The sequence below is a fragment of the Amia ocellicauda genome, chromosome 10, assembly GCF_036373705.1.
Source record: "Amia ocellicauda isolate fAmiCal2 chromosome 10, fAmiCal2.hap1, whole genome shotgun sequence".
In the NCBI taxonomy this organism is placed as follows: Eukaryota; Metazoa; Chordata; class Actinopteri; order Amiiformes; family Amiidae; genus Amia; species Amia ocellicauda.
This window is the reverse complement of record NC_089859.1, coordinates 13,858,517-13,885,177: the sequence shown is the minus strand read 5'-3', so window position 1 is coordinate 13,885,177 and position 26,661 is coordinate 13,858,517. Positions and strand designations below refer to the sequence as shown.

Below are 26,661 nucleotides of genomic sequence, written 5' to 3'. Positions count from 1 at the left end.
TCGGGGTATTCCGTGGTTAAACTGAGTAATAATTCATAAGCTTAATAAATAATAGTGGTCATGATTTAAATCGATATGTGTTAATATTCAATAGTTTTTGACTGTACAAGGAAGCGATGCAGAACAAGCGCACCTGTTGCAATGTACGCGAGTAGCGGTTCCTTTAAAATATCAAGTCGCGTTCGTGTGGCGCAGATTTCCGCAGTTCTGCGCTGCTCCACCAATGGGATCGCTGGAGTTCTGCAGATCTGCGCAGAACTGCGGAAACCTGCGCCACATGAGCGCGACCTAGACTTCAGCCTGAAGTCACAGAAAAGAAGTTCAGCCCCCACGCTTCCCAAAAAAGTGTGCGCGTCTTCCGGGAGAAGGGATCTCTTGCCACAGTCCAGCTGGCTCGAGTCGACTGTGTTTGTTCTGCAGGAAACCGAGAAACAACTTCAGGACGCAGTGTAACACCTGCACCCACAGAACACGTAAGCATTTTCGTCCACTTTTACTTCTTGTTATTAAATGCAAGTGCTTAGATTTCATAATAAACTTGAGTTGGTGTATTGAAGATGAGCACACAAGGTTTAGTTTGGGCGTTAACAGGATACAAACATTGTTTTCTCAAAACCGGGATGTCCATCATTGGATTTTTAAAATATGTTTAATCTGTTGTGAAACTTCTGTTGGAATCGTGAACAAGTATGTTATTTTTCAATTAATAACGGTACTCGTTGATCTCAGTTTTCCATTTGATATTTGCAAACGTCTAGCGTACAAGTGTATTTGAAATGTATTTTCATAAATATGCGGATAGTTCAAACGTTGTGCATTGTTTACACCGATGCCGTGCAAGTTATTGCTGCAATAATGTATCGCCCATTTGTTAACAGTACTGATTTAAGCATTATGATGTCTGCTGAGAAACTGCAATAAGTGAAGAAAATAAAAATAAACGTGGATTAAGCTGAATCGAAGGATGCCTGGGATTTTTAAGAGCCTCAGAGTTCAGGGGACTGTTACTCAGTATTGCTCATCCTCTCCTGTTGTGACAGATCTTTAACTGTGTGACTGGGTTGAAGTCTTCTAGCCTACCTACAAGCCATTTCTGAGGGTCTGTAGGGAAACTGTCCATGAAGGCCTTCGGCAGGTGGTCTTGGTGTGCTTTTTAAAGCAAGACTGCAGTTTGCACCATTACAGCAAAACAAGGCAGACATTCCAGAACATGAACAGGAAATGAGAACTTTCCAAAGAATAAATGGGATTTCACGGATACAGTGACTCATTAGGGCAGCAGTGCAGGCAAGAAGCATCTGTGACCTAAACTGGCAGGTGCCTTCCAGTTCAAATTTAATTAGACACTGTGGGAGTACATGGTTCTTGTGGCAAGATAAAAGGATTACATTTTTACTGCTTGATTTCAGCAACAAAAATTGTCCTTAGTGTGTCATTGATGTTTATGATGTATTTAAAGCTATAGCATCTCAACAGCTCTTTCGTACATCATGTTGGATGTCAGTGTGTGAAATTCCTTGATCACTCATTCATTGTGCATTCATTAATCAGATTTATTTTTAACATTAATGCACACATCAGTTTGAAACATTCTCCTGTGAAGAATGGACACCCCTATAAAGCACTGTGTGCGATTTACAAGTTAAAATAGTGTTGAAAGCAAATGTCTTTCAGATAATCATCAGAAATACACCAATCAGCCATAACATTATGACCACCTGCCTAATATTGTGTAGGTCCCCCTTTTGCCGCCAAAACAGCCCTGACCCGTCGAGGCATGGACTCCACTAGACCTCTGAAGGTGTGCTGTGGTATCTGGCACCAAGACGTTAGCAGCAGATCCTTTAAGTCCTGTAAGTTGAGAGGTGGGGCTTCCATGGATCGGACTTGTTTGTCCAGCACATCCCACAGGTGCTCGATTGGATTGAGATCTGGGGAATTTGGAGGCCAAGTCAACATCTTGAACTCGTGATTCATCACACCAGGCCACCTTCTTCCATTGCTCCGTGGTCCAGTTCTGATGCTCACGTGCCCATTGTAGGCGCTTTCGGCAGTGGGCAGGGGTCAGCATGGGCACCCTGACTGGTCTGCGGATACGCAGCCCCATACGCAACAAACTGCGATGCACTGTGTGTTCTGACACCTTTCTATCAGAACCAGCATTCACTTTTTCAGCAATTTGAGCTATAGTAGCTCGTCTGTTGGATCGGACCACACGGGCCAGCCTTCGCTCCCCACGTGCATCAATGAGCCTTGGCCGCCCATGACCCTGTCGCAGGTTCACCTCTTTTCCTTCCTTGGACCACTTTTGATAGGTACTGACCACTGCAGACCGGGAACACCCCACAAGAGCTGCAGTTTTGGAGATGCTCTGACCCAGTCATCTAGCCATCACAATTTGGCCCTTGTCAAAGTCGCTCAGATCCTTACGCTTGCCCATTTTTCCGGCTTCTAACACATCAACTTTGAGGACAAAATGTTCACTTGCTGCCTAATATATCCCACCCACTGACAGGTGCCATGATAACGAGATTATCAGTGTTATTCACTTCACCTGTCAGTGGTCATAATGTTATGGCTGATCGGTGTACCAATCTAGACATAGTTGTAGTGTATTTGTGGTGCTGTCATTAGTTTCCTGTTTTATCCCAGATAAAGATCCCAAAATAACGAGGCTGTCATCATTTGTGTGTTGTAGACATATTGGTAATATACTAAGCACCTTGAAGAATAATTAATTAATAAATAAATATATCTATACCATGGACTCTTTTAAAATGATTTCGGTTGTTAACAATACATGTTTCTGAATGCAAAAGTGGTGGGAAAGTTGTTATCAGGGAAATTCTTTTGAAGTGTATCAAAGTGAACACAGGGTTAATTTTTTCTTTGGGATTTGGTTCCCGGGCAATCAGGTGAGCCCAAGGACTTGTTTGCAGGGTTTGTCCTGCAGCAGCGATACTGGGACAGTTTCTAAATGCCATGTGCTAATAAATGGACTAACCACAGAGCTCCACCCAGAGCTGTGTGTCCTTAAAGGGTGGGGACACTGATACAAACTGATGTTGTTTTTTTCCAATGTTAAATATGCAGTATCTGACCTTCCTGCTTGACAGATAATGTCACTGACTTTGTTGACTTTAATCTACAAAGGATCCTGATCAGGTTTAGGAACAAATAGAGCAAGAAACAATTCTCGTGTCTTGTCAGTTTCAGTGATGACGTGAGATTATTCTCTGTGGGTACCCCCTGTAATCTCTTCTTCTGAAATGTAATTCTGTAGTTATTCTACAATTTAAATGTCATTGTGCAGCCGAGTCAAGAGACGAGATTAACACAAATATTTTCCCCTAATTGTCCTTTGCATTTTGGAAATTGTCTTTTTGGCACTACCTGGAAGCCCCAATGAAGCTTTACCATTTTGGCTTGGTTGTTATTTGTATTCTCAATCTACAACCCCCCTCATCCATTTTTAAATAAACAAAAACAAAGTAAACCAATACAAAGGTGCACAATACAGACTCCACTCAAAAGGATTGGTTTTAAAAGGAATTTCACATTTGCCTTTTTGTAAAGCCATATTTTTGTTGTTTGTTCCACAAAAGTGCTTTCAGTACAGCATATCAGCGGTGTGGTTAGGCCTGTTCTGTGCAGAGTGGGTGAAGGTGATGAAAAATGCTCATAAAAATGCAACACTGTAGGAGCCCCAGTCGTGCAGTTCTTCACAGAGCTTGCCTCAATGATAGAGCTCGGCTGACTGGAGCCCTTTATCGCAGCAGCCTAGCAGAGCATTTCAGAACCGTCTTAATTACAAAATTCAAGCAGAGATGTGCGAAGGGGCTCTGACAGGCAGACAGAAGAGCCCTGCTGTCCCCATGCACGAAATAACGAAGGGCAGTGTTCCAACTCGCACGCTCCATGTTAGAGGCTGCAAAGCAGGCTGGGATTGTAAATCTGCTAGTTCACAGCAGGGAGCAATGCCTGTTTAGAAAAACAATGGCTCACACTGGGCTCCTCACAGATTTTTTCCTTCTTAAAATGCAGTTTGCGGCTTACTTTGAAGTGCCAGTGTCAGGAAAGCATTTTCCCTCTGTCAGCAGTCTCTAATATAATGCAGATTATACCAAATATGTTTTCTCCAGCAGTACTCAAGCCCCATCCCTGTTGTGCATTCTAAATAGCAACACAAATTAACTCTGAACTTGGTGGCTTCCTCCTGTCTCTGGTTATAAATGTATAATTTACATGTCAACCTTCTGGTACCTGTCTAAGGGGAGGAAGGACGGCCTAGTGTTAGTGGATGTCCAGCAGGGGCTGTTTTTGCCTCTCAAGCTTTATCATGCATGGTGATTTGCTGATGTTCGTATACATTTATATCGTACTTAAAACAGTTCTTCTTACCACACGTTGGCATCGTTTTTTACACCGATGAATGTGCGTGTTTGCAGAGCTCTGTGAGGAGGAGACGCACAGGAGAGCAGCCTGGAGTGACAAGGACAGCTTCCCAGACAGAGAGTCGGAAGGACAGCTGGACAGTTCCTTCTTACCTGCTCGCTGTTTCTGTTTGATCCTTTTATTGTATTTATTTTTTTATAAGTAATGCTGGTTACATAGTGACTTCAGCACAGAACTGCATATTTTACTCAATTTTTATTATTTTAATATCATCTCCACCAAAACAACAGATCTACTGCTGTTGGTCACTACCTTCTTTTGAGGGACCATCACATTGTTTTAGTTTTTATTTTATTACTTTTACTTTTTTGTGTGGCTTTGGCCTCCTGGTCATTGTGTTTAGAATGTGGCAGGGGTCAGAGGTCATCAATGTGACGTTCCTGACGGAGGCGGAGCGGGAGCTGATCCTGGAGGTGTTGCGACGTGATGAGGAGCTGCGTAGGGTGGAGGAGCAGCGTGTGCGGTGAGAACTTGGAGGAGAGATTGCACCCTCAGCTCCCCAAGAAACATCCTGTAGCGACTGTTGCACCATTCACCATTTAACACAGTCCAATTAAAACAGTGCCATCTTAATCTGCAGGAATCCACTGTCATCTTGTTTTCCTTAAATCTAAGCTCTTGGTTACTCTAACTAACGAATTGTTTACCTTATCAGTTTGTTCTCAGCTTCCAATCAGTTGTGAGTTTCAAGTCACTTATGAATGTTTTATTGATAACTTGAAATCTCCTATAGTTGCAGAGCGAAAATAATAAAATTGTTGTTAGCAAATTATGGCTACAACTCGAGGCCAAGGATAGTGGGGCCCTGAGGGTAGGGATTGGGAGTTATTTCAAAAGTATAATCGATGATATAGATATTGCCTTACTTTGAAAGATAATGTTCAGCGTCAGAACATCTTTGTCCAAATATCGATAACCTATTTCTTTTGGATGTCATGGTGAAACGTGTACTTCTGTCACCCGCAGAAGGCTGAAAACGGAGCTCCTGGAAATCCGGAGAAAGGGCGCCAAGCGCAGCAGCAAGAACTACAGCGAGCGTACGTGTGGGCGCTGCCAGGAGCCCCTGGGCAGGCTGAGTGTCAGTGTCAGTCAGTGTCGGAGCTGCAACCACAGAGTGTGCCGAGAATGCAGGACCGTCTGTCCCAATGGATCCTGGGTGTGCAGCGTCTGCGCCAAAGAAGCGTAAGTCCTCAGACTAATAATCCACCTCACTTGTGCACTTTATTTATAAATCGATTCCTTTTCTCCCCCCATGTTGGCACATAGACATTTTAGGCAAGGATGCTTTTGAATGGAGTTAGTATCCTGGTAGTTAATGTTTCACATTTTAAGATGGGAAGATGAAAACCCATTTGTCCTTTTTTTCATTTATTTATGTCCAGAGAGCTGAAGAAGAATACCGGAGACTGGTTTTATGACCAGCGCATCAATCGCTTTCTCAACGCCCCCGGCCACGACCTGGTGCGAGCCTCACTGAGGAGGAGATCCCTAAGTACGTAAAGGAAATGCATACCGGAGGGGTGTGATGAGGTGAAAACGAAGCACCCGAGAATGAGAGATGGCCTCATTTACACCAAAGTAGTAAATTTATAAAAGTGTATTGCTTCTCTTTATGAAAATTGGAAGCTTGGTTAATATGAATGAATTAGCGCAGTATTTCCCAACCAGTGTGTCATCACTAGGGCCAGATGGATTCCCAGAGTGCGAACAATATCTTAAAAGTTGAATTCCTGTAGATTGAAATTATTAAAATGATGCACAGTTAAAATATTTCCATCTGTCACACAACAACAATAACAAAAGTAATATCATAATCGCACAAAATTATTATATAAACACAATAAAATGAATCCATAAAACAGTACAGATTCATACACTTCATACATCCAGGTTCATAGAGGTCATTGGTTTGACAGTTGTATTTCATTGCTATGACAATTTCATTTCATGTTTTGATGTGAGGTACAGCACTCATGTATCGCAGATGTATCTCTGTCTGAGGGTTAAAATAAAATAACCTACAATGTCAAATTGATTGGGAAAAGGAAGCATAACAAAGATGATGCCAGCAAAAAATCCATATCCACCAAAATGCAAGCGATCTTGCTCGATAATTTCCATGTGATTTCTATAAAGACAGGGATTACTTTTTGTACCTTCTGTCAGCACACCATTGCCTACTGTTGGAAGCAGACGCTGTGTTAGAACACTTTAAATCTCACTTGCCATCTGTATTTCTCTATAGAAGAACATTCAATTCAATATATTCATTTATGCAGAATTTAAGTAAGAGTCCCGCAAAATCTGAAACAAATCCACAGATTCTGTCTAGCCCTAGAAATGGCACATTGGTGTGCATTCAGACATGAACATCAAAATATTCACTTCGTAAATGGATAAAACTGAACAAACCTAAATAATAATCAACATTTTGATTGTCACCTGCTGTGTGCTATAGGATTTGGAAAAAGACCCAGCCAAAGATTGGGAAGCACTGAACTAGACTGTGATGATGTTCTTGGCATGACATGATTTTTTTCTTTCGCAGTCAAGAAGCGTGAGACAATAGGGGAGGTTCTGCTACAGTCTACCGAGCTGAACCCAGGCCCTCCTTTCACTGCTACTGCCCCTGTACCCAGTCCCAGATTCAGAGACCTGCTGGCCATGGACGAAGGGTGAGACAGCCACTATCTAGAGCTGTGGGTATATATGATCCTGCAGGTCTATGTATCCATTTAATATATCTTATTGTTAAGATTTGGCAAAATACATAATTGTGTTAAACACACAAAAAGGAGGCATTCACTTATTCAGTCAAGGACAGGTCTTGGTGATTACCTTTCAAGTAAGGCTTGGATATAAGAATATTTTTTGAGTTTGTTAAATTAGCTGGTTAGTTAGCTGTTTATTTATTTGGGGAGTGAAATAGCTAAAATTGTTCATCAGTCGCTCCCTGGAAATCTATGCAGCAGGGGGCACTGTTGTACACAGAATAAGAATCAATCCAACTTTAGTGTTTTAAAAGCTAAAAGTATGGAACGTGTTTTGCAGACCCCCTCCCGAGGCCTCCAGGCCCTCCGAGGTGCAGGAGCGGCAGCGCAGTGACACAGAGTCAATGGACAAGGTCAGCCTGAGCAGCTCCAGGACAGACACCGAGTCCTCCCGATTGACACCAGTCCTGCAGCGGTAAGAGTGCCCAGGATGACGCTCTCTTTAGATAGCTCCAGCCCCCCGCTCCTGTCTGACACACTGCTGGTTTTGTTTCGTTTGGTAGGAAGGACTCGGCAGAGCCAGGGTTGACCGTGGAGTCAAGCCCCATGGGGTCCAGTGTGTCCACTGTCCACATCCCACCAGAGGACACAGATCCAGTAAGCACAGCTAGAATAGTAATAGATCAGTTGAATGCAGGATCAGAAGCCTTTTTGTCTGCCAATAGCCTAACTTTGAGATACCCACCCCTGAGATACAGCACCACCATTTACAAAATCTTAGTATGTCCATGTAATCCTGACACAGAAGTCTTTCTATGGTGGGAATTGTAACCCTAACCCTCATCTGAATGTTTGAACCCCACCTTCATTTTAGTCATAAATGTGCCAAAAGCAGAACTATCACACTCAAATGTCACCCCAGCATCATGCCTTACTTCAAAGGCCTGCCTAATTAAGCCTGACCATAATATAGCCTTCAATCTACTTCACACCTTATATCTGTAGCTAGCCCAGCCCAACATTTACATTTTGCCTTTTACATGTGCTTAGGATACATGTTAACAGTAAAGAAGGGTTTCACAGACCCAAATTAGCTCTAGACATGGACCACCCAATGTTATTTAAGTAGTAGTCCCAGACTAGTGCTAATGGAGGTCTGTGAAACCAGCCAAATTTGTTGTATATAATTAGTTTGGATTAGTTGCTGAAGTAGGTTATGGTTTATTTTTAGAATCAGAAATTAAAACTTATTTTGGTACCTGTAATATTAGGTCTTGGTGTGTTCTGAAACTCCTGACGTGGGGACTGCTGATATAGGTCTTCTCACCCATTTAGCTGGGTGATCACCTTTGCAATTATCACAGAGACCTTTACAACATTCAACATTCAGTTATAGAGTACACCTGAAAAGCCTTATTTTTCCGCCATGGTTTAGGATCCTTCAGCACGACCTGCTGATGAGGACAATGTTTTGTTCAAGAAAAGCACAAGAAGAACACTGAAGACATCAGGTCAGACTCGGGATCTATTTTATGTATTTATTTATTTTTCAGTCACTCTGTGTCTGGATCTGTATATTAAATGTGTTAATATATTTTCCAGAGTACAGCAGACCGACCTCTGTATTTGATGTGCGTGAAAACTCTATTCAGGTCAAAGGAACATCTATGGGGGATCGCAGTAAATCAGTCCCAGGCCTCAATGTCCAGGTATGTTATCATATTACCAAGGCCCAAGAGGGTTAATCTAAAATGTTTTTCTCCCATCAGTAAAAAAAAAATGAGGATCATCTTTCACTGTTCTCTCTAGATTGCCTGTTTAAGTCTGTATGAAATCCTATATGAAATCACATCAGGGCATTATTTGCAGAATGTTGGGGATGTGCCTTTTTGGTGTCTGTGGTGTTCAAAAAGAAAATAAAGAAATCGTAGCTGTATTTCTGCACTGAATGTCAAGATAGTGTTTGTTTGCTGTTGCAGGACGAGGAGGAGGAGGAGGACATAGACAATCTGGTGGAGATCCACAGGATGTCTTCAAAAAGTACCTATAGCCTTCACAGTGCAGGTTCCAGGGTAAGTCTCCAGATCAGGCATCTTCAGCCCTGGTCCTAGAGAACTACAGCGTCTTCCAGTTGTCCACTGGATGATGGAGATGGACCGTTTCTGTGCTTTTAGTACGAGCTTCTGTTCTCCATTTCCCTGAATGTTGCATCTGTAAAGCATGAATGATGTTAGCCCTCCAGGACCAGAGTAGCACCTGCCAAAGGTCTGTAGAACTGCTGTTTCTGGTTCAATAAACCTCTTACTAGTAGAGGCATACACACCATGGACAAACCCCTGTGAGTGTCCCCATTGAGAATCAGTGTAACCAAACCTTAAGAGTTCACGCCCTTATAGATCAAAATTAAGTTTGTCCCCTTCTTGCAAGGACGCCATTTTCACTCCAGCTGTACCGTTAGGGAGTGAAAGTGTGAACAGTGTCCTAGGCTATCCTGTGAGAGCTGTGTGCTGTGATTGCAGAGCACCATGGGCAGCATGATGAGCGTGTACAGCGAGGCAGGGGACTACGACAGCGCTGTGGTCAGCGGAGACATCGTGTTCAAGCTGAGCTATGACGAGCAGGAGCAGAGCCTGGCTGTCTTGATTAAAGAGTGCCGAGACCTAGCCCTGGGGGACTCTGCCAGGAAACGGTGCAACCCGTGAGTCTGACAAGCCCAGACGGACACCCGCTCACACGGAGCTCAAATTTAAGCCTAATTACCTTCTTTGAAGAACAAGGACACCTCATTTAAACCAGCCTCTTCCGTTTCTTCTGAGGTGGCTTGTACAGCTTTATTTTCCTGCTTGCAATTACAGAGTAGAAGGGGAAACTCCAGCCATCAAGAGCTGGAGTTTAAGTAGCATTCCTGTCATTTCTCTTTTCAGTGAAATGTGTTATACGGTTACCAAGATGAGGAGAATTTAAAGGTGGCATGTCATTGAAATAGTTGTAGCAATGTTTTTAACCACCCTTGGCAATTTAGAAAAAATCTCCTTCTGTTCACAGTTTATCCTTTTAGTCCAAGCTTGGAATCTGTTTCTGCTCACCCACCTTCAACCTTTCTCTTTCAGACATCTTTACCAGTATTGTTGCTATGAACTTTTAAATAAAGCTGATTTAGCTTTCCATAATGGGACCCTCTCTTGATAGCGTAAGGGACCTCACTGTAGTTGTTCTTGCGTTTCCTTCTGTTGCAGTTATGTGAAGAGCTACCTGCTCCCAGACACGTCTCGCCAGAGCAAGAAAAAAACTGCCATCAAACGCAACACCACTAATCCCTCCTACAACCAGACACTCAAGGTAATGACTGACCTCAGAGGGAAAATCTATGAAATGGTTGGAACTGAGGCTGAGACTTCATCACAGAGCTTAGACTTTCCAGTTGGCCATCAAGTAGCTAAAATCCTCCCATCTTCAGTCAACTGTCAATATGTTCTTTCTATTTCTGCATCTTTGTATCACATTAAAGAAATTGCTTTGTTGCTTAAATGGCCCATAAAGTATTCCTCTCTGCTTCATTATGCATAAGGATGCTTGAAATGCTTATTTTTTATGATGTAATGTTTGCAATATGCAGATCTGTATCCTCTATGAGGTGGAGGCTGAACCAGATGCCTGCTGCTCACACCTCACTACCCTATGTTTGCTTGTGCTTCCAGTACAACATCAGCCTTTCCCAGCTGCTCATGCGTTCCCTGCAGCTCTCAGTGTGGCACTATGACAGGTTTGGACGGAATGTCTTTCTGGGTGAGGTGGAGCTCCCTCTGGACAGCAGAAACTTCAGTGAGGCGCCAGAGGAGTGCATAGCTCTCCAAGGGAAGGTAAGACATCCTTAAACCCCAAAAAGTGTACACTGGGCATTGTGGGTAAACAGGCATGCGTTTTGCATGAGAAGCAAATTAACATTAAGAAAAATTGTAGCTTTGTAATAAAATTTACAAGTGTTGATGAATTCTCTCATTGTTTAAGGTTAAGGCTCAATCTGGGACCTACGCTCAGTACAAAGGAGAGCTTGTCATCTCCCTCAAGTACATCACTCCAAACAATCCACCCGCAGACAAGGCTAAAGGTAAGCTTGTCCAGGGAGGAAGCTCAGTGTCCCGATAGGCTGACTTCCTTTCAGCTTGCGATTTCTGACACAGATCAGCTTCAAATAAAATTATAGATCATCCTGTCAAGGTTTTTAGTGCTGCTGCTGTATTTTTTCCAGTCAAGAAGAAGAAGAAGGAAGAAGGTGGGGACCTGCATGTCTTGATCAAAGAGGCCAAGAACCTGACAGCTATGAAGGCGGGAGACTCGTCAGACTCCTTTGTAAAAGGGTGAGAGCAGTACTCCCGCCTTCCCCTCGATTCGGGTCCCTGCACCAGCCTGTCTGAGCTGGAGTCTATAGAGAAAGTCACTGAACAGTCACTGACTATCCCAAAATACATACTTTTCTAAAACGCTAAACTGTCATACATAATCAAACTCATGAAGATATTGTGAAAATAAATGCAACAACCAGGCATGTCCGGCTGCTCCAGCTCTAGGAGTGATTTCTGTAGAATACAAAAATTCCCAGGTCGACTTTCAGGCCCATTTCAATTAATAAAATAAAGCCTTATTACACATATTTGAAAGTTGAAGGCTGAACACATCTGTAGAAGATGTATATATATTTTTTTTATAAAATGGTCAAGTTATTAAGGTAACAGCGCAATGATGATATCATCAACAAGCGTCAGATAGTCGACTTAGGAAGTTCTGTGTGTGGAAAACCAGGAGGACAGATAAGAGTACGTTATTAATAATTCAAACCCTTACACTGCCTTCATTTCACAGATGTAAATAAAGAGCAGCTGTATTGATGCAGTCCATGTGTATAGTGCCATTCCTATTTTGACAAGTACAATTAAAATGGGACAGGAAATCAACTTGGGATATTAAGTACACTGGAAAGTATTGTATCCCATAATCCTCTCTTATTGCTCTCTGCCCATTGTTTAGGTACCTACTGCCATCGAGGACCAAGCTGACCAAGAGGAAGACCCAAGTGGTGAAAAAGACTCTAAACCCACACTACGACCACACTTTTGTGTACAAGGACCTGAGCCTGGAGGATCTGAAGAACATGTGTCTGGAGCTGACCGTGTGGGACAGGGAGGCCATGTCCAGCAATGACTTCCTGGGGGGCATCAGACTGAGCACAGGCACAGGTGAGGAGCCACCCTGGTATCCTGATTCGACCCCTCCCTGGCACTCATGAAAGGTCACAGTGCATTTCTGATGCTTTTGTTGGCATGGGTAAGGAGGCCACAGTGGTGCAGATTTGTCCTCCCCATTTACTGTCAGACTCAAGGCTTCCTGACACTGCTTCAGAGGTGTATACCGGTACGTAAGGATAATAAGCGCCATTAAAGGATAGCCAAGGTTGTGCTCTTGACACAAGGAGGCAGTTAAGGGTTGTCCTTTACCAATCCAGCAGCGAATTAAAAAAGTAGATCAGTTTTTCTCTGGCTAAATGGCCGATAGTTTTCTCTGCCTAGATTTATTTTGATAATTGTTCAACCATCAGCAGCACTGAAGGCTGTGTTTGTCTGCCTTGTCAGGGCTGCACAAAGGAGTGGCTGTAGACTGGATGGACTCATCGGGGGAGGAAGTGTGCCTGTGGCAGAAGATGATGCAGTACCCTGACTCGTGGGCAGAGGGCACTCTCCTGCTACGCTGCACCATGGGGAAAAACAAATGAGAAGGACACCCGGACAACCAGAAGCAGAAGGGCAGGACCTATCTGTGGGAAAGGTCCGAAGTAGATCCTGTCATTGTATTTTATTGGCTTTCCTTTCATTTATATTGCCTTGCGGCTCTCATCCTTTAGAGTTCATCTTGCTGCACTTAACTGTTCATATTTCTTCTATAGAGCTACAAATTACACATTATTTACAGTGCCAAATGTACCTTATAGTAAGTATTCCTATTAATTGTATATCTGTGTGTACATACTTATACATGAATACCTTTGCCTGGTTATTCATAAAGAACATGAAGCTAGATCAGGAAAAAAAAAACATGAATGACTAGATTAAAAAAAAGATCTGTGGATTTTGGATAGAAGACTCCAGAAGCTTTAATGTATTTAAAAAGAAAATACATATATTCCACAATCAACTGCAGCACCAAAGAGTCTCGTATGTAAGTGTGTGTGTATTTAAATGTTTTAAAATGTTGGTGGGGATTGGCCTTCATCCTTTGTATAGGAATTTTGTTTAAAATCTTGAAAGGAACAGTGGAAACTGCTGACTTAAAAAAATTATATATAACACACACACATACATAACACTGCTGTTTTGCTCTAAAACTGTGAATTGCTCCCACAGCAGTTTTTGCTTTCTCGGAAGAATCCCCTTTTAATATGACCGGGGGGGATGCCAGTATAATCCAGAAGTCAATTGATATTATCTCTGGGATTTGTTATTTTTTTATATTAAAGTGTTCAAATAACATTCCAGAGGTTGCCTTGTATACTGCACTGTATTCAGCTGGAAAGCTGCTTTCTTCCATGCCATTATTACTAAAATTGTCTGCGTTTAATTTCACTTTGTTACAAAAAAATATTCAATGTTAATGGGATCTGTATAATCAAGTAAATCACAGTTTAGTTTTGTCTTTTATTTGTTAAGAGCACATAGAGATGGAAAGGTGATGAAAAGCTTCCTCAGTTTACACACAAAGAGGGCAAAAAAGGAAAAGCATCTGTAGATGTCTGTGTGGTGCCGACATTGCCTAGCCACACATCTTACGGTTACTGCTTTCCATGTGTCATTACAGGTTTCTTAATTGCCAAAATGGCAAAGATTATAATCTGGAAGGCCTTTATTTAGCAATTTATGCTGGTGTTAAATTCATTATCTGGGTTCCTGAAATAGAATTTGATGAGCTGTGCATGGGCTGACTATTGACACAGATTTCCTTTCAACACTCTTCTCATGCAGCAGGAAAGTGGAGTGTGATGTAGGTGGCAGGACTGTTTTTTATCTGTTATCTATATTAATCATAAGGATTTAATAAATATATATTTAATTACACTGGGCTTTGCAGTTTTGATTTTTACTGGGATTCAGGGGTTCTCAGAAATTTCTGGACAGATTCCCTCAGGATCAGATATCATAACAATATTGTTATCATAAAATGACCTGGCCAGACTCCCCATTTCCTGCTTTAAATCAGCATTACAATTCTGTTTTTAGATTTGATAAGTCTGTTAAACTGGGGGAAGGAGTGAAACTTTAACAAAAGTAATGACTTGGAAAAGGGTTCCCCATAGCCACAAGAGGGGTCACAAGCAGTGAATAAATGCTTTTTACCTCTTCATAATTTTCTGCCACAGTCTGATGTGCACCCCAGGGTGCACTCTTCCTGGAGAATCTGAGCCTTGGTCTCCATGACAGAGCCTTTGATGGTTTCATTAATAGCTCTACCACAGGACGAGGCTGACTGGAGAGTTTCCTCTGGTATCTGCTCAGTCACAATAGTCCCTGTATTTCTCCAGGCGCTCGCGCTCCTCCTCGTCCAACAGGTAATCATCGATGAAGGAGTAGAGCTCGTCCGAGGTGGTGGGGCTGATGAAACGCTCGCGGTCAATGCCCTGTTTGTCCAGCAAGACCATGGTGAAGTAAGCTCTGGAGATCCGCAGCGCCTGCCTGGAAATCGGAGATACAGCCCACTGCAATGTCACATCTCTAGAACAACACTGCAAAAAGGAATACTGCCTCTCAACCTTGACTCTCTGAGCTACCACACAGTCACCAGATCTGAAACTGAATACTGAACATTGAAATGGCTTTCAAACCTGACACCTACAAATAAGACAACAGTTTTCCATTTCAATATGAATATACTTATTCATTTAATTATTTTAGGAAACATTTCAGATTTGTTAATCAAGAAACCTCTAATCTGCATCATCATAGCCTGACTTCCTCAGATATCGGCACGTGCCATTGTGTTTCAGCCATCACTTACCCAACCTCTTTCAAGCTTTTAATAATACACCTCCCCTGCCCTCTTTGACCTTCTTCTTCTACATGGCAGGCCAGGTAAGTCTGATGTGAAAAGAGGAAGTGAAAACATAATACCTGAGTTGCTCAATGGCCTCGGAGTTGAGGCGCCGGTCCTTAATTCGGCCCACCTCTCGTGGGGGCAGCCCCAGCAGCTCGATGACGGTCACTTGCCGCAGGTCCAGCCCACAGCCCGCTCTCTACAATACAGTGGCCACAACACTCACATCACTGGAGCCTGTCGGTACTCATACTGGCACGAATACATGCTTTTTTTTCTTCCTGGCAGTTGTTTATTCTGTGATATTGAATAGACTACTGGAAATGCCTGCAATTTGGGCAGCTGTGACAACTATGTTCATTTAGACACCAATCATATAGACCCTTTTTCTTTATTGAAATGAAGGATTTGTGTAACTAACTTATAGCCCCTGGCAGGTAAAACTAGAGGGTACTGGCAGGATAAGGCATCATGGGCCTGACCTGTAGCATGATGTTCTGCAGTTTGTAGTACTGGTCGGCATTGTCTGGTGTGGACACGATGAGCAGCCTCCTCTTCTCATAGAACTGGTCCAGCAGAGCGGCGGCAGTGTTCACGTCTGTATTTATCTCCACCACTGGAAATACAGACAGCGGTCAGGTTGCTGCCCACTACCCCAAGGAAGAGCATCAGACATCACTATCGAGACGCTTTGGAGTAAAACGTTTGGAAGGGTGCAGATTTTAAGCCTAGTTAGCACATTATATAAGTAGTGTGCAGAATCTGGGTATTATGGTTTATGGGATGTTACCAATCGCATCCAGCGCTGCGTACACTACATTAAAGCAAAACCAACCAACTCCTTTTAACACAGCCATTCATTAATCATGGGATTTGCTGCACCTTATGATCTGCTTGTCACCCTTAAGATTTCAACATTGCAGAGGGAGAAGAAAAGGATACTCACTGACGCAGACTGGAGGAGATCCGGACCAGCTGCGGCTGAACTGACACACTCGGGTCGGCGCCCCCCTCCTCTCGTACCCCCCCTCACATGCGTATTCACACGTGGCGCCGTAGTTGTTCCCATCCGAGGAGCAGGTGAGGTAGCCATGGAGTGGAGGCTTGAGAACTGGGCATCTCCTCACTGGAACAGAGGCCATGCATTGCAAAATCACAATAGTTTATTGATTTTGTGGATTATTATCCTAAGCATAAGCAAGCAAATCACGCTAATGCATGGTAATGGGAAAACTGCAAAGAAAAATTCACAGACTTGCAGACCTTTTCAAAATTGTTTATTGTTTATCTACAAGTTAAATATTTCATCAAACTAATCTACACAATACAAGCTACAAAACTGCCATTTGAAAAAATATTCTTTCAAAAACCCTCTCCTCTGCTTTTTATTTATTTCCCCCCCAGTTTCTTCTCTGCCCTTTTATTTCATAGCCTCAGGACCCCAACCTGGATTCCTGCAGAACCTTATTAGATTTCTCAGGTTTATTTTGCTGCAGGATGATTGAATTTCCTGGCTCTGGGATATCCCAGAAGAATTTCCTGAAGTTACAACCCTGGATTTTATATTGGAACCGCACCAGGGGAAATGTTTTGATTTTCTTACAGTGGTGGTTCATTAAACCTTTGAAGAAAAGGCTGAAGATAGTTTTAATTAAAAAAAACATATGTATAAATCTTTAAAGAAGAAGATTACATAACAAAACGAGAGTGAACTACCCCAATACTTCAATATGACACACTGTGAGCACAAGAGATCTTGTTATAGTTGTACTTTTTTACAGAAAGATGTGAATGCTGTCCTTTACCTTCAACCCGCACAATGAACTTGCAGAAAGCTCTGTTTCTGGCCTGGTCATACACTCTGTATCGGATTATGTGAATTCCCTCTTTGAATTCAGAGCCCGGCTGCGGACCCACAAGAGAGATGCTGCAGAAGAAAGCAAGTGAACAAATTAACTATCTCCCCTCCAGAACAATTGGATATTAAAGTTTCTTTGACATGCAAACTTATATAAAATATAAATGTCCTGCATAGAAGGAAGGTATTTCAGCAAATAAGTCTTGGATTGGGAGAGATATTCTCTTTCAATGCAAGAAACTGAATATGGGAGGATATGAATGGAAATTGGTATTGGATGCTTCCATCTCTCTAGGAAAAATTATTTAGCCCTGCCTCCCTGCATATTGTGGTTTGTAAATAAAGTAAAATGGTGACCACAGATTCTGTCACTGGAACCTTGCTCCCTCCCCTCCCTAGCCCAGTCTTACTCAATCAGTGTGGGGTCAGCTGTGTCCTTGACGATAGGTGGGTCCCAGGAAACCTTTGCCGTCAGTTTGTCTGGCTCAGCCACTTTCACACGTGACATGGGGCACTTTATCTTTGGAGGCTCATTATCTGAAACACAAGGTTTGTACGGGAGTTTGTAGGATTTTAGATAACATGGAGTGCTCTAATTAGAAACTTCTGTTGGTACTTCAAATTTAAAAACAATAGTGCTTCCAACGAATGCTGTGAGGCTTTTGTCAGCTTTAGCTTGAAGGAATAACTCAATATCAGAAGGCACATTGTTATCAATCTTTGGAAATACAGAATTTGTCTTCCTGTTTGGGATATAGCCCATGGCCTAAGCGGCTCATAAAATCAAATCTAAACTTATTCACGGAAGGAAACTTTGAAGATTTGGAATAAAGCCTCGGAGGATCTGGGCCCGAGCCAAACACTGCTGAAAGGACACGCTGCTTGGGAAAGCTGCGCCAGGATCATCAGTTCTGTGTTGAGTACAAGTGCAAGGTGTTGCAAGATATGAATTTACTATGTAGAGGAAGATTTTAGAATGAAACTGCACAGAGAAACTGCAAATTAATGAATTATTTGGTAGATGGTCTGTTCATAGATTATTCTGTCATCTTTTTGTATTGTGTCTAAACAATTAAAACTAAACTCTGCACTACTAAATTAATATGCTTGAAATATATTTTAAACAAGTTTGTGAAGAATATTTACCCCCACGTTAATGTAACTCACAATATCTATATTTCAGTCCAATTTTAAAACGTAGTAGCCAGCTCAGAAGCATTTAAGTTAGGTAATACCACAGTAAATAAATGGCATGCTGGGAAAAAAGAGATTTTGGTTTCTAAACACAATGAACCCCCACTTTTTATTGCCTGCTCCCACACTGTGGAAGTTCTGGGAGATCCCTGTGCACCAGGATTCTGGCATACCTGTGCAGGTGGGCTCAGATCCAGTCCAGCGCCCTGACTCCAGACAGGTTCTAGAGCGGTCACCCTCTATTTGGTACCCAGGGGCACATGTGTAATCACAGCGAGAGTCCACTGCCACACCATTGGAGCAGCTGTAGGTGCCATGGTATATCAAGGGCAACACATGGCATCGGATCTCTGGGGAACACAGGACAGCACAACTGAGATGCAGTCAACCAAGATTTTTCGTATAATTAGGGGTGTTATGCAATTGTGGAAGTTCAGCTATAGCCTAAACAAAACATTATACTTGTTACCTGTAACTTGTGATTTGTGCAAAGTAAAACTTGGACTTCAGCGGAAATTACAAATTGTTATTATTATCTGGTGTTGGTGGAATTCCCTTTAGAGTTCTGTTAATATGATGATTCACCAGCAAAAAAAAAAAAATGCAGTCATTGCATTTGATTTCCAAATATGTCAGTGTAAAACATCAGACATACAAAAAAAAAACATTAATATGACTACAGAATGCTTGCTAGCTTTAAATATCATTAAAAAAAAGTGAAAACTTGAAGGTGCAAAAAGTACCGAGTCTTGTCTGAAGCGTAGTGGCGTGTTGTTGAAAATAAGAGAGCATTGTTTATAAAACAGCAGGGAAATGACCTCACTACTGTTCGGCTGTTGTACAGGGGCCATTTCAAGGGCTTTTCCCAAGCCTGATTTGACTTCTTGCTCAGTGACAGACACCAAATCTTTACGTCAGATCCCCCAGAGCATGACTGGGAAACTGTACTTTAAATAGTCAAACGCAAAAATGGTCTGTATAATCAATCACAGTTTTATATGCCTAGTTCTATTCTATAATCTATATTCTACTCTATTCAAGCCTCTCCTGCCTGGCCACCCTGCATCAGAAGTTGTGGAGTACTTACGGCGACAATAGGCAGTCCCTGACCAGCGCCGGTTGGGCATACATGTCAGTGTCATTCGCCCCAGCAGCCGGTAGCCCCGGTCACATGACAGCTCGCAGCGTGTCCCCAGGGTGCTGCGGTAGTTACCACCACGGGGGGAGAAACAGGAGGTCTCCCCATTGGAGACTGTCAGGAGGTTACACCATCGCGGATCTGAGGCACATGCACAGAGAAGTCTTAGCCAAGAAGACACAAATCAGTAGACAAGGGGTTTACCACATACATTCAATCTTCTGCGCTGCAGGCTCCTAACTTACTCTTATAGTCCAGTTGAGGGGTGTCGTCTACAACTTCTGGCACGACTTCATTGTAGTTGCTCTGCTCTGTGTTCCCAGAATCTGAAAATCCACAAAATCATCAACTTTCTTCCTCTCAAAGCTGTGGAATCATCTTGGGCAAGACCTCAGGGACCAAATCATTATTTCTCATTAAAGCAATCCTGCAGGAAACTCGATTAGATACAATACATAATTATTTTATCAAGTTATCCATTAACTGTTTACAGTTTGATTATTATTATTATTATTATTATTATTATTATTATTATTATTAATAATAATAATAATAATAATAATAATAAAAATAATAATAATAATAATAATAATAATAATAATAATATTGTGAAGTAAAAGCTTAAGTCAGAAGGCTTCTGGCTTCTTTCTTGACAACCCCAACTATTTAAAAGTCTGAGTCCAGTTTTATGTGTATAGTTTTCTCAGTCTTTGGTCAGTCCTTTCCACTACAGAGTGAACAGGAAACAGTGGAGCATTGGGATATGTGACGGTGGAGCGATGAGAGTTCACCACAGTTGCCTGCATGGAAACTGCTTAGTAGGACCGGCTAGACCCCACCCCACCCCCACCCCCACCCCCATTGAGCTGAGAATGCTATATTCTCAAAAACAGAAATGATTTCCCTATTAAGTATGACCTGGAATTTTCCACGCCAGTCCCTGAAGTGAGAGTGAGTCAGGGCCCCAATACAGACAGATGGAATTTCACTTAACTGCTTTATCATCAGCATATAGCAGCTTTAATGTAACAAATTCAATCCCGGTCTTTTTTCCAAAGCCGCATCCCAGCAGATCCATCACGCCCACTGTTACTTTTCCACCAATTGTGGTTTATTCAAGGAGTCCAAGTACTCGTAAGTGAGCAGAATACTAAAAGGAGCATATCCTGCTAACAAATGTTAGAAGGAAAGTCAAAAACTTTGCTGCCAGGTTTTTTTTTTTTTTGGGAACTCCAGCTGTGCTTCGCAGCTCTTTTTTACTGTGGTCAATACTGCAATTAGAAAAACAATATCAGAAAGCATATGCTTTAGAATAGTCAGTATCATTGTGGCTGTATTCTAGCTACTTGGTAGACCTTTTCCAACAAGATTTATTTTTATGAAGCATACAAACTTAATCTGCTTAGTCTATTTCTCTCTTCTCAAATGCCTCTGGCACATTCAAAACTCAGGGAACCCCAACAGAGACAGGTCTAAGCTAATACCCTGGAAAGGACAACAGAGACCAAAGCCAGGAGCAGATCAACAGGAATGGCCAATACATTCACAAAAGGTACAAAAAGGCCTTCAACAAGTCTAGACAAGCCAGCAAGAATGTTAAAAAAAAATCTCAATTGAGAACAAGGTTGTATGTAATACTTGCAAGAAGCAAGTACTTTTAACTAAATGTTATTGAAATATCCTCAATGATCACAAAACAAATCCGCTAATGATGACATGGAAACAATCTTTAAATCAATGCAGCTGATTTCCATCGAATGTGTAATCATGGCAAACTAACACACTGGGATTTTCTGGTACATTAAAATGTATCTTCATTACTAAATCAAAACAGGGCTCTTTGCTAGAAAAAATGATGTAACCAAAGATAGGTCTGCCACCGCATTCTCAGGAATGGGTTGTAAAATACCGAGACTGTGACATAGTCTGCAGAAAGATCAAAGCTGGGACTTTTTTCCTGTCTGCTGTCTGCTCTGTGTTCTACCTGAATAATGTGTGATTACCATGATGACAGGACTTTCAGAGCATTAGCTGTCAATCATGTGGCCATGATGCCTATAGATAACTATGCTAAGCTGGCCTTGCTCTAAAGCAACAAAACATTTCACAAATAACCCAGGTGCTATTCACAAGGTCGACAATATAACACATTGGTGCTAACAATCACCAGCTCTCCAATTCACAGTGCATATGTACGGTAGATCCTATTTTTGGACTATGTTTGATGGTGTTATTTAGGTCTCCTGTTTTTCTTATATTAGAATTGTACACTGCAGGTTAAATTGCTTAAAGGAAATCATCAAGAGGATGAATGCCAAAACTGCATGCCATTGATCCAGCATTGTTCCCAGATGTCCTTTTGCAGACCCAAAAATAAAAACAGCTTGATATTTATTTGTTTGTTTTGTAGGATATGAAACTATTACAAAAGGACTGCAGAAACAAAAACAGACCACAACAGGAAATAATTCTGAAGTCCAGATATTTATAGTCCAACGCTGATGGTTAACCTGACCACATTCTTTTGCCAATTCATCACTGCCCCTTAATCAGCACCCCCTAAACTCAAATATCAAAACAGTGTATGTCTGGTTTGGGAAAGGAAAAAAAGACTGTGCCTCAATGACATTAACTGTCATTTTTCACACAATCAGCCCCTTTCAAAACATACAATACACAGGCTTTAATAAACAATCATAGACAAACTATCAAATCAAATTCAGAAACTCACAGGAACACATACTAATCCATGTTCAAATCAAAACCTATATGCATGCAAGGAAGTCACTGGTAACCCATGAGCAGAACAATAGTAGAAAACCACTATTCTCCAGGATTTAGTTGCTACTTTGCATTACAAAAAAATCGGATTCTTTTTATTGACATACCTATTTTTTATGCTCTAAGAAATACTCCTCGAGATACTGCTAAATGGGGGTGATTTGGGTGGCTTGGTCAAATGAATGATTTGCCATAGCTGGTGTACACGAATCCTGCAATTTCAGGTGTTTAGAATAAGTTCACACACAATTATGGCGGTACAAGAACATGTATTAGGTGACCATCACAGGAGCTCTTAAAACAGGTGTGTCAGTAATCGTCTCTGTTCCCTGAGATCTTTCTTCACTTAGCAGAAGTTATTACTCAAGTGTAAAGCAATTAGTAAAGACATAATTCAAACAATTGAATGCACAGAATAAGACGAAGAAAAAAAGAACACAGAAAAATGCAATTCATCTACTTTCAGTAGGACTTGCAAAAGGAGATAAGATTTTCCACAGGATTTTACTACTTGTACACATTTTCTCAAGTTTTCATAATGTTAACAAGAACGGAAAAAACACTAACAGCACTAAATTCCATTTGCATTAATGTTCCACTAAGTGAAAAGCAAATTCTATAAATAAACAGAATATTGCCTAAGTATTATTCAAGTTCTTATTTCTTTTCCAATTATGTTAAAGTTTAGCACTAGTTTATTATTATTAATCATTTTCTGCGATAGAAAGATTCTCTCCATTAATGCCTCTGATTGCATCTTTGGAGGGGAAGGGATTGGTAAAACAAAATGTACGTTTTTAAATATTTGTCTAAAAATAAATAGGGAAATATCCTCTCTATTTTCGAAGGGGAGAGAATTTCATAATTTGGTAACAAAAAACGCAAAACTCATAATCTACAAAATATTTTAATTTTGTTTGAGGAACGTGCAGTAAGTCTTGACCAAAACAAAACACAGAAAGACTTGTTTGTCTGTGTGTCTGTTTATCTAAACTATATTACCCAAAGTATTGCGAAAGCAGACAAAATAAGAAAGACGAATGAATTTTGGATGTATGCCAAATCTTGGCCTTAATGACTAACAAATGGAAGTTTTTTAAAAGATATGTGGAGCTGCATCCTGATTTTAAGCACAGCACAGATGCACTTAAATGGAGACACTTGTAAAATAACTATACCATTTCCCTTAGATCTTTCTGGTACAATATCGTTAACATATAAAAACAGAATTATAATACAGTATGTATGTTTTATTTAGATCTAAACTGACATTTGTCACCACCCTGTTAGACAACCTTGCTTCCATTCCATCTTATTGTTTTCAGTACTGAATAATTAAAGAGTGTATAGTTTCCTTGGTTATTTTCAGCATGGGGATTAATCTTCAGTTTAAGAGTAGAATATCTAAATGTTTAGTTCTTCTTTTTCATCCTGTCATTTTGGTTTACCAAGACCATCGTACCCTAGAGACTAAATCAGGGACTTTGAACTTATTATCAGAGGTATTTATAGATTCAAAAGTCTCAAGCGATTTGTATTAAGGCATTTTCTAAGTTGCAAACTACCCCTACATAATTGCTAATGATTACAGTGATTGCTGTTTTAAGTGGGTGGCTGGAATATGCAACAGTTTATCTTTCTTCTATTGTGTAAAAGCTTCTTCAAGAAAAAGTCTTTGTATTTTTGGGGTCCTTCTTGAAAGTAATGGGGGAAAATGTTGCAGGTTTAAATGTAAATGAGGTGAACATAAGCAGACGTGTTCCTTGTAAGATGAAGCACAGTGGAAGTCATCTACAAAACATCTCAGAGGAATATTGTACAACATACCGACCTCTTACTTACAATATGGATTATACTGTACTTGGAAGAACAGGCCCAACACATTACACAACACGTAAGCTAGTTGAATGTTTACACAAATCAGAGCACTCAATAAGCTAATGATGATTCTGGGCTTGTTTATTCACAGCCTGTACATTAAGCTACATGTAAAGAGCATACTGCTACAAGCTGAGTTTTTTCTAAATTCTGTACACTAGTCTCATCTTCCTTAATGCATATTTTGCGAGTATCTGTAAACCTGGGGAGAGGTTGACAGAATTAGTTATACATCATGGGCCACAGAGGGTGAGAACTTTTCAAACTAAGGAAGAGGGCCTAATACTTTCTAATAATTGTAGATTCTGTTTAAATTAAAATCAACAGGCTATGTTCATCTTATGTAAGCTGGTGTTAATTATATTATGGTGAGGATTTTGACCAACTTTATTAGGTCTATAAATCCCATTAGGGAACAAATGCTGTTCAGAGGGAACATGAGGAAATGCCGAATGAACAGAGTCCCATTACAGTAATTTTATAGGAGATGGGTCATTTTCACTGGGGGCTCAAGTCACTTTGTCTCTGTTCATTGCAAGCTAATGTTCAATGATATATATTGAACCATTTTAATGATGTGTAAAGTGAAGCAGTTTTAGCCACTGAATTAAAATCAACTGGCAGTTAAATAGATAGCTATGCACAAACAGAAATGAAGGACAAGTCCAAGTGATTTGTGTGTCCCAGCAGCAGATTGACTCCCAACAGCTGTTTTTAATCCAAAAACTTTAGCTGTGGTGACGGTGGTTTTTCCTAGTTAAAAGACTGTATAAACCATGTACCATGTAGGCATTTCCCAAGACAGTGACTACAAGGAAAATGTTTCACTAAAAATGTGTTATATTCCCATTAACAGTATTCCATACCTCTGAATAAGTTTCACATCCTAGAAAACAAGCTGTGCCGAGCTGTGTGAGTTTAAGTATGCTAATTAAGAATCTCGACTACTGGTGTATTGCCAGGTAGCAGTGTAAACATCAGCATATTAATAATAATAATAATAATAATAATAATAATAATAATAATAATAATAATGTGGTATTACAAGACCATGTTTGTAATGTGTTTCCAATGCAGTAATTGGAGCACAAAAGCTGTATTCATCGCATGTGATGACAAAATCAATGGCACAGAAACAACACAAACATCAGCTGCGTTCCCTCGCTTCAGGCGTCCAAGTGAGGTCCCAGCTAACAATATTAACAACGTTGTGTTGGCCCAACACACCCACAACTTCACTGGATAATCCGCCGGTGAAAGACGCGTCTCTTACCTTCACTGGTGAATCCGATCACCTCCGCCACAGCGCACAGTTCAAGAAGCAGCAGAATCCCCCGGGTCATCTCAGTCACTGCGATTAGGATTAAACACCGATTATACACGCCTTCACGTCCACAAAGTGACCAATATCTAAGAAACGCAGAGGAAAACGTATCAACACGTACAAACCATCATGGAGACTGATTATTACCTGCATTGATCATTACACCAATCCTGATGTTGACAATGTAGCATGACTATCAAAAGCTATTTAAAGAGAGGGAGAGACCTAACACAGTGTTAATGCGTTTACAAAAACTCACTAGTGGAGTTATAAAGGTATACTAGACCGAAATCACTACAACCCCTATATTGACACATTTGATTTACTTTTAGGCTATCTGTTACAATAAAGTATCCAATTTGTAGCCCACAATAAGAATAATGTGCATGTTACCTTTTTGTTTCGCTGAGAGGCGAATAAGCGCAGCCGACAGCCTGTAAGAAATGGGCAGATTTCCTGTGCAGTCTGAGCTCAGCGCCGCGGATGACCGTGATGTTAGTCGTCCTGCATCTGCAGCTAATGTTTCGGCACCCACTCCGGCCCGGGTTTTAAACTACCAGGAGCTCGGGGGAGTTACTGAGGCAAAGGAAAGTATGCAACTGAGGGTTTAACTCAACAACTGGGTTACATGGAAAAACGTTTTACTTGATATCACAAACGGCAGAGGCTAACCCACGTGTGGCCAATGTTTTGAAGACAATGTGGGGGATTTCAACTAGAAACAACCAAGATCATTATACTTCTTATGTGAAATTCAGCCAACTTTGACACCAATGTTTTCTCAACAGAGTAATGTGTAACACAAGCCGGTATTGGTAAAGTACATCATAGTGAAGTTGTGTGTGATTTAAAGTATATATAGTAATCAGATGCCACTCTTTAGTCACATATTGTGTTATATGTGTCACATTTGGGTTATATTTTGAGTATTCTTCTCATAGATAAATAACCAGGTGTCTGTGTTTTTGTCAGGTTACATTAGATGTAGTGCAGTCACTACTTCTAATGTTACCTGACAAAAACACAGACACTTGGAAATCTTATGCAACCTTTTTCTGGTAGTTACTGTTATGCCCAGTATAAATTGCAGTATTTATTTATGAGTTTGTTTGCATTACTGTTCATGTTTCTTTTATGACACTAGATTTGATTTTAATCATAGCAACAGTTTAGCCATCGTTTCAAGGGTAGCTGTGATTGGACACAATCTGACAATAGGTCTTGCTGATACAAGAACAGATTGTAA

At 41.0% G+C, this 26,661-nt stretch overlaps 2 protein-coding genes across 3 annotated transcripts; one reads left to right on the top strand and one right to left on the bottom strand.

Moving 5' to 3' along the window:
• Positions 1-151: 151 nt before the first annotated feature.
• sytl4 (synaptotagmin-like 4) lies at positions 152-14,269 on the top strand. Its single transcript, XM_066715057.1, has 17 exons — positions 152-473; positions 4,449-4,918; positions 5,422-5,637; positions 5,838-5,947; positions 7,004-7,130; positions 7,507-7,641; positions 7,730-7,823; positions 8,602-8,677; positions 8,769-8,875; positions 9,146-9,238; positions 9,686-9,864; positions 10,403-10,505; positions 10,865-11,026; positions 11,175-11,274; positions 11,416-11,524; positions 12,192-12,400; positions 12,794-14,269. Exons 2-17 carry the CDS (start codon positions 4,800-4,802, stop codon positions 12,931-12,933), a joined length of 2,079 nt encoding a protein of 692 aa, XP_066571154.1. The 5' UTR covers positions 152-473; positions 4,449-4,799; the 3' UTR covers positions 12,934-14,269.
• srpx2 (sushi-repeat containing protein X-linked 2) lies at positions 13,839-26,019 on the bottom strand. 2 transcript variants are annotated; one of them, XM_066715058.1, is made up of 11 exons: positions 25,809-26,019; positions 25,365-25,501; positions 19,678-19,758; positions 19,382-19,573; positions 18,468-18,644; positions 17,511-17,637; positions 17,048-17,169; positions 16,189-16,368; positions 15,725-15,858; positions 15,320-15,441; positions 13,839-14,884 (listed from the first exon to the last, which is right to left on the bottom strand). In XM_066715058.1, the coding sequence occupies exons 2-11, from the start codon at positions 25,432-25,434 to the stop codon at positions 14,704-14,706; spliced, it is 1,386 nt and encodes a 461-aa protein (XP_066571155.1). In that variant the 5' UTR covers positions 25,435-25,501; positions 25,809-26,019; the 3' UTR covers positions 13,839-14,703. The 2 variants fall into 2 exon arrangements, with proteins under 2 accessions (XP_066571155.1, XP_066571156.1); XM_066715059.1 differs by having other exon boundaries at positions 25,365-25,442.
• Between the last annotated feature and the right edge of the window lie 642 nt (positions 26,020-26,661).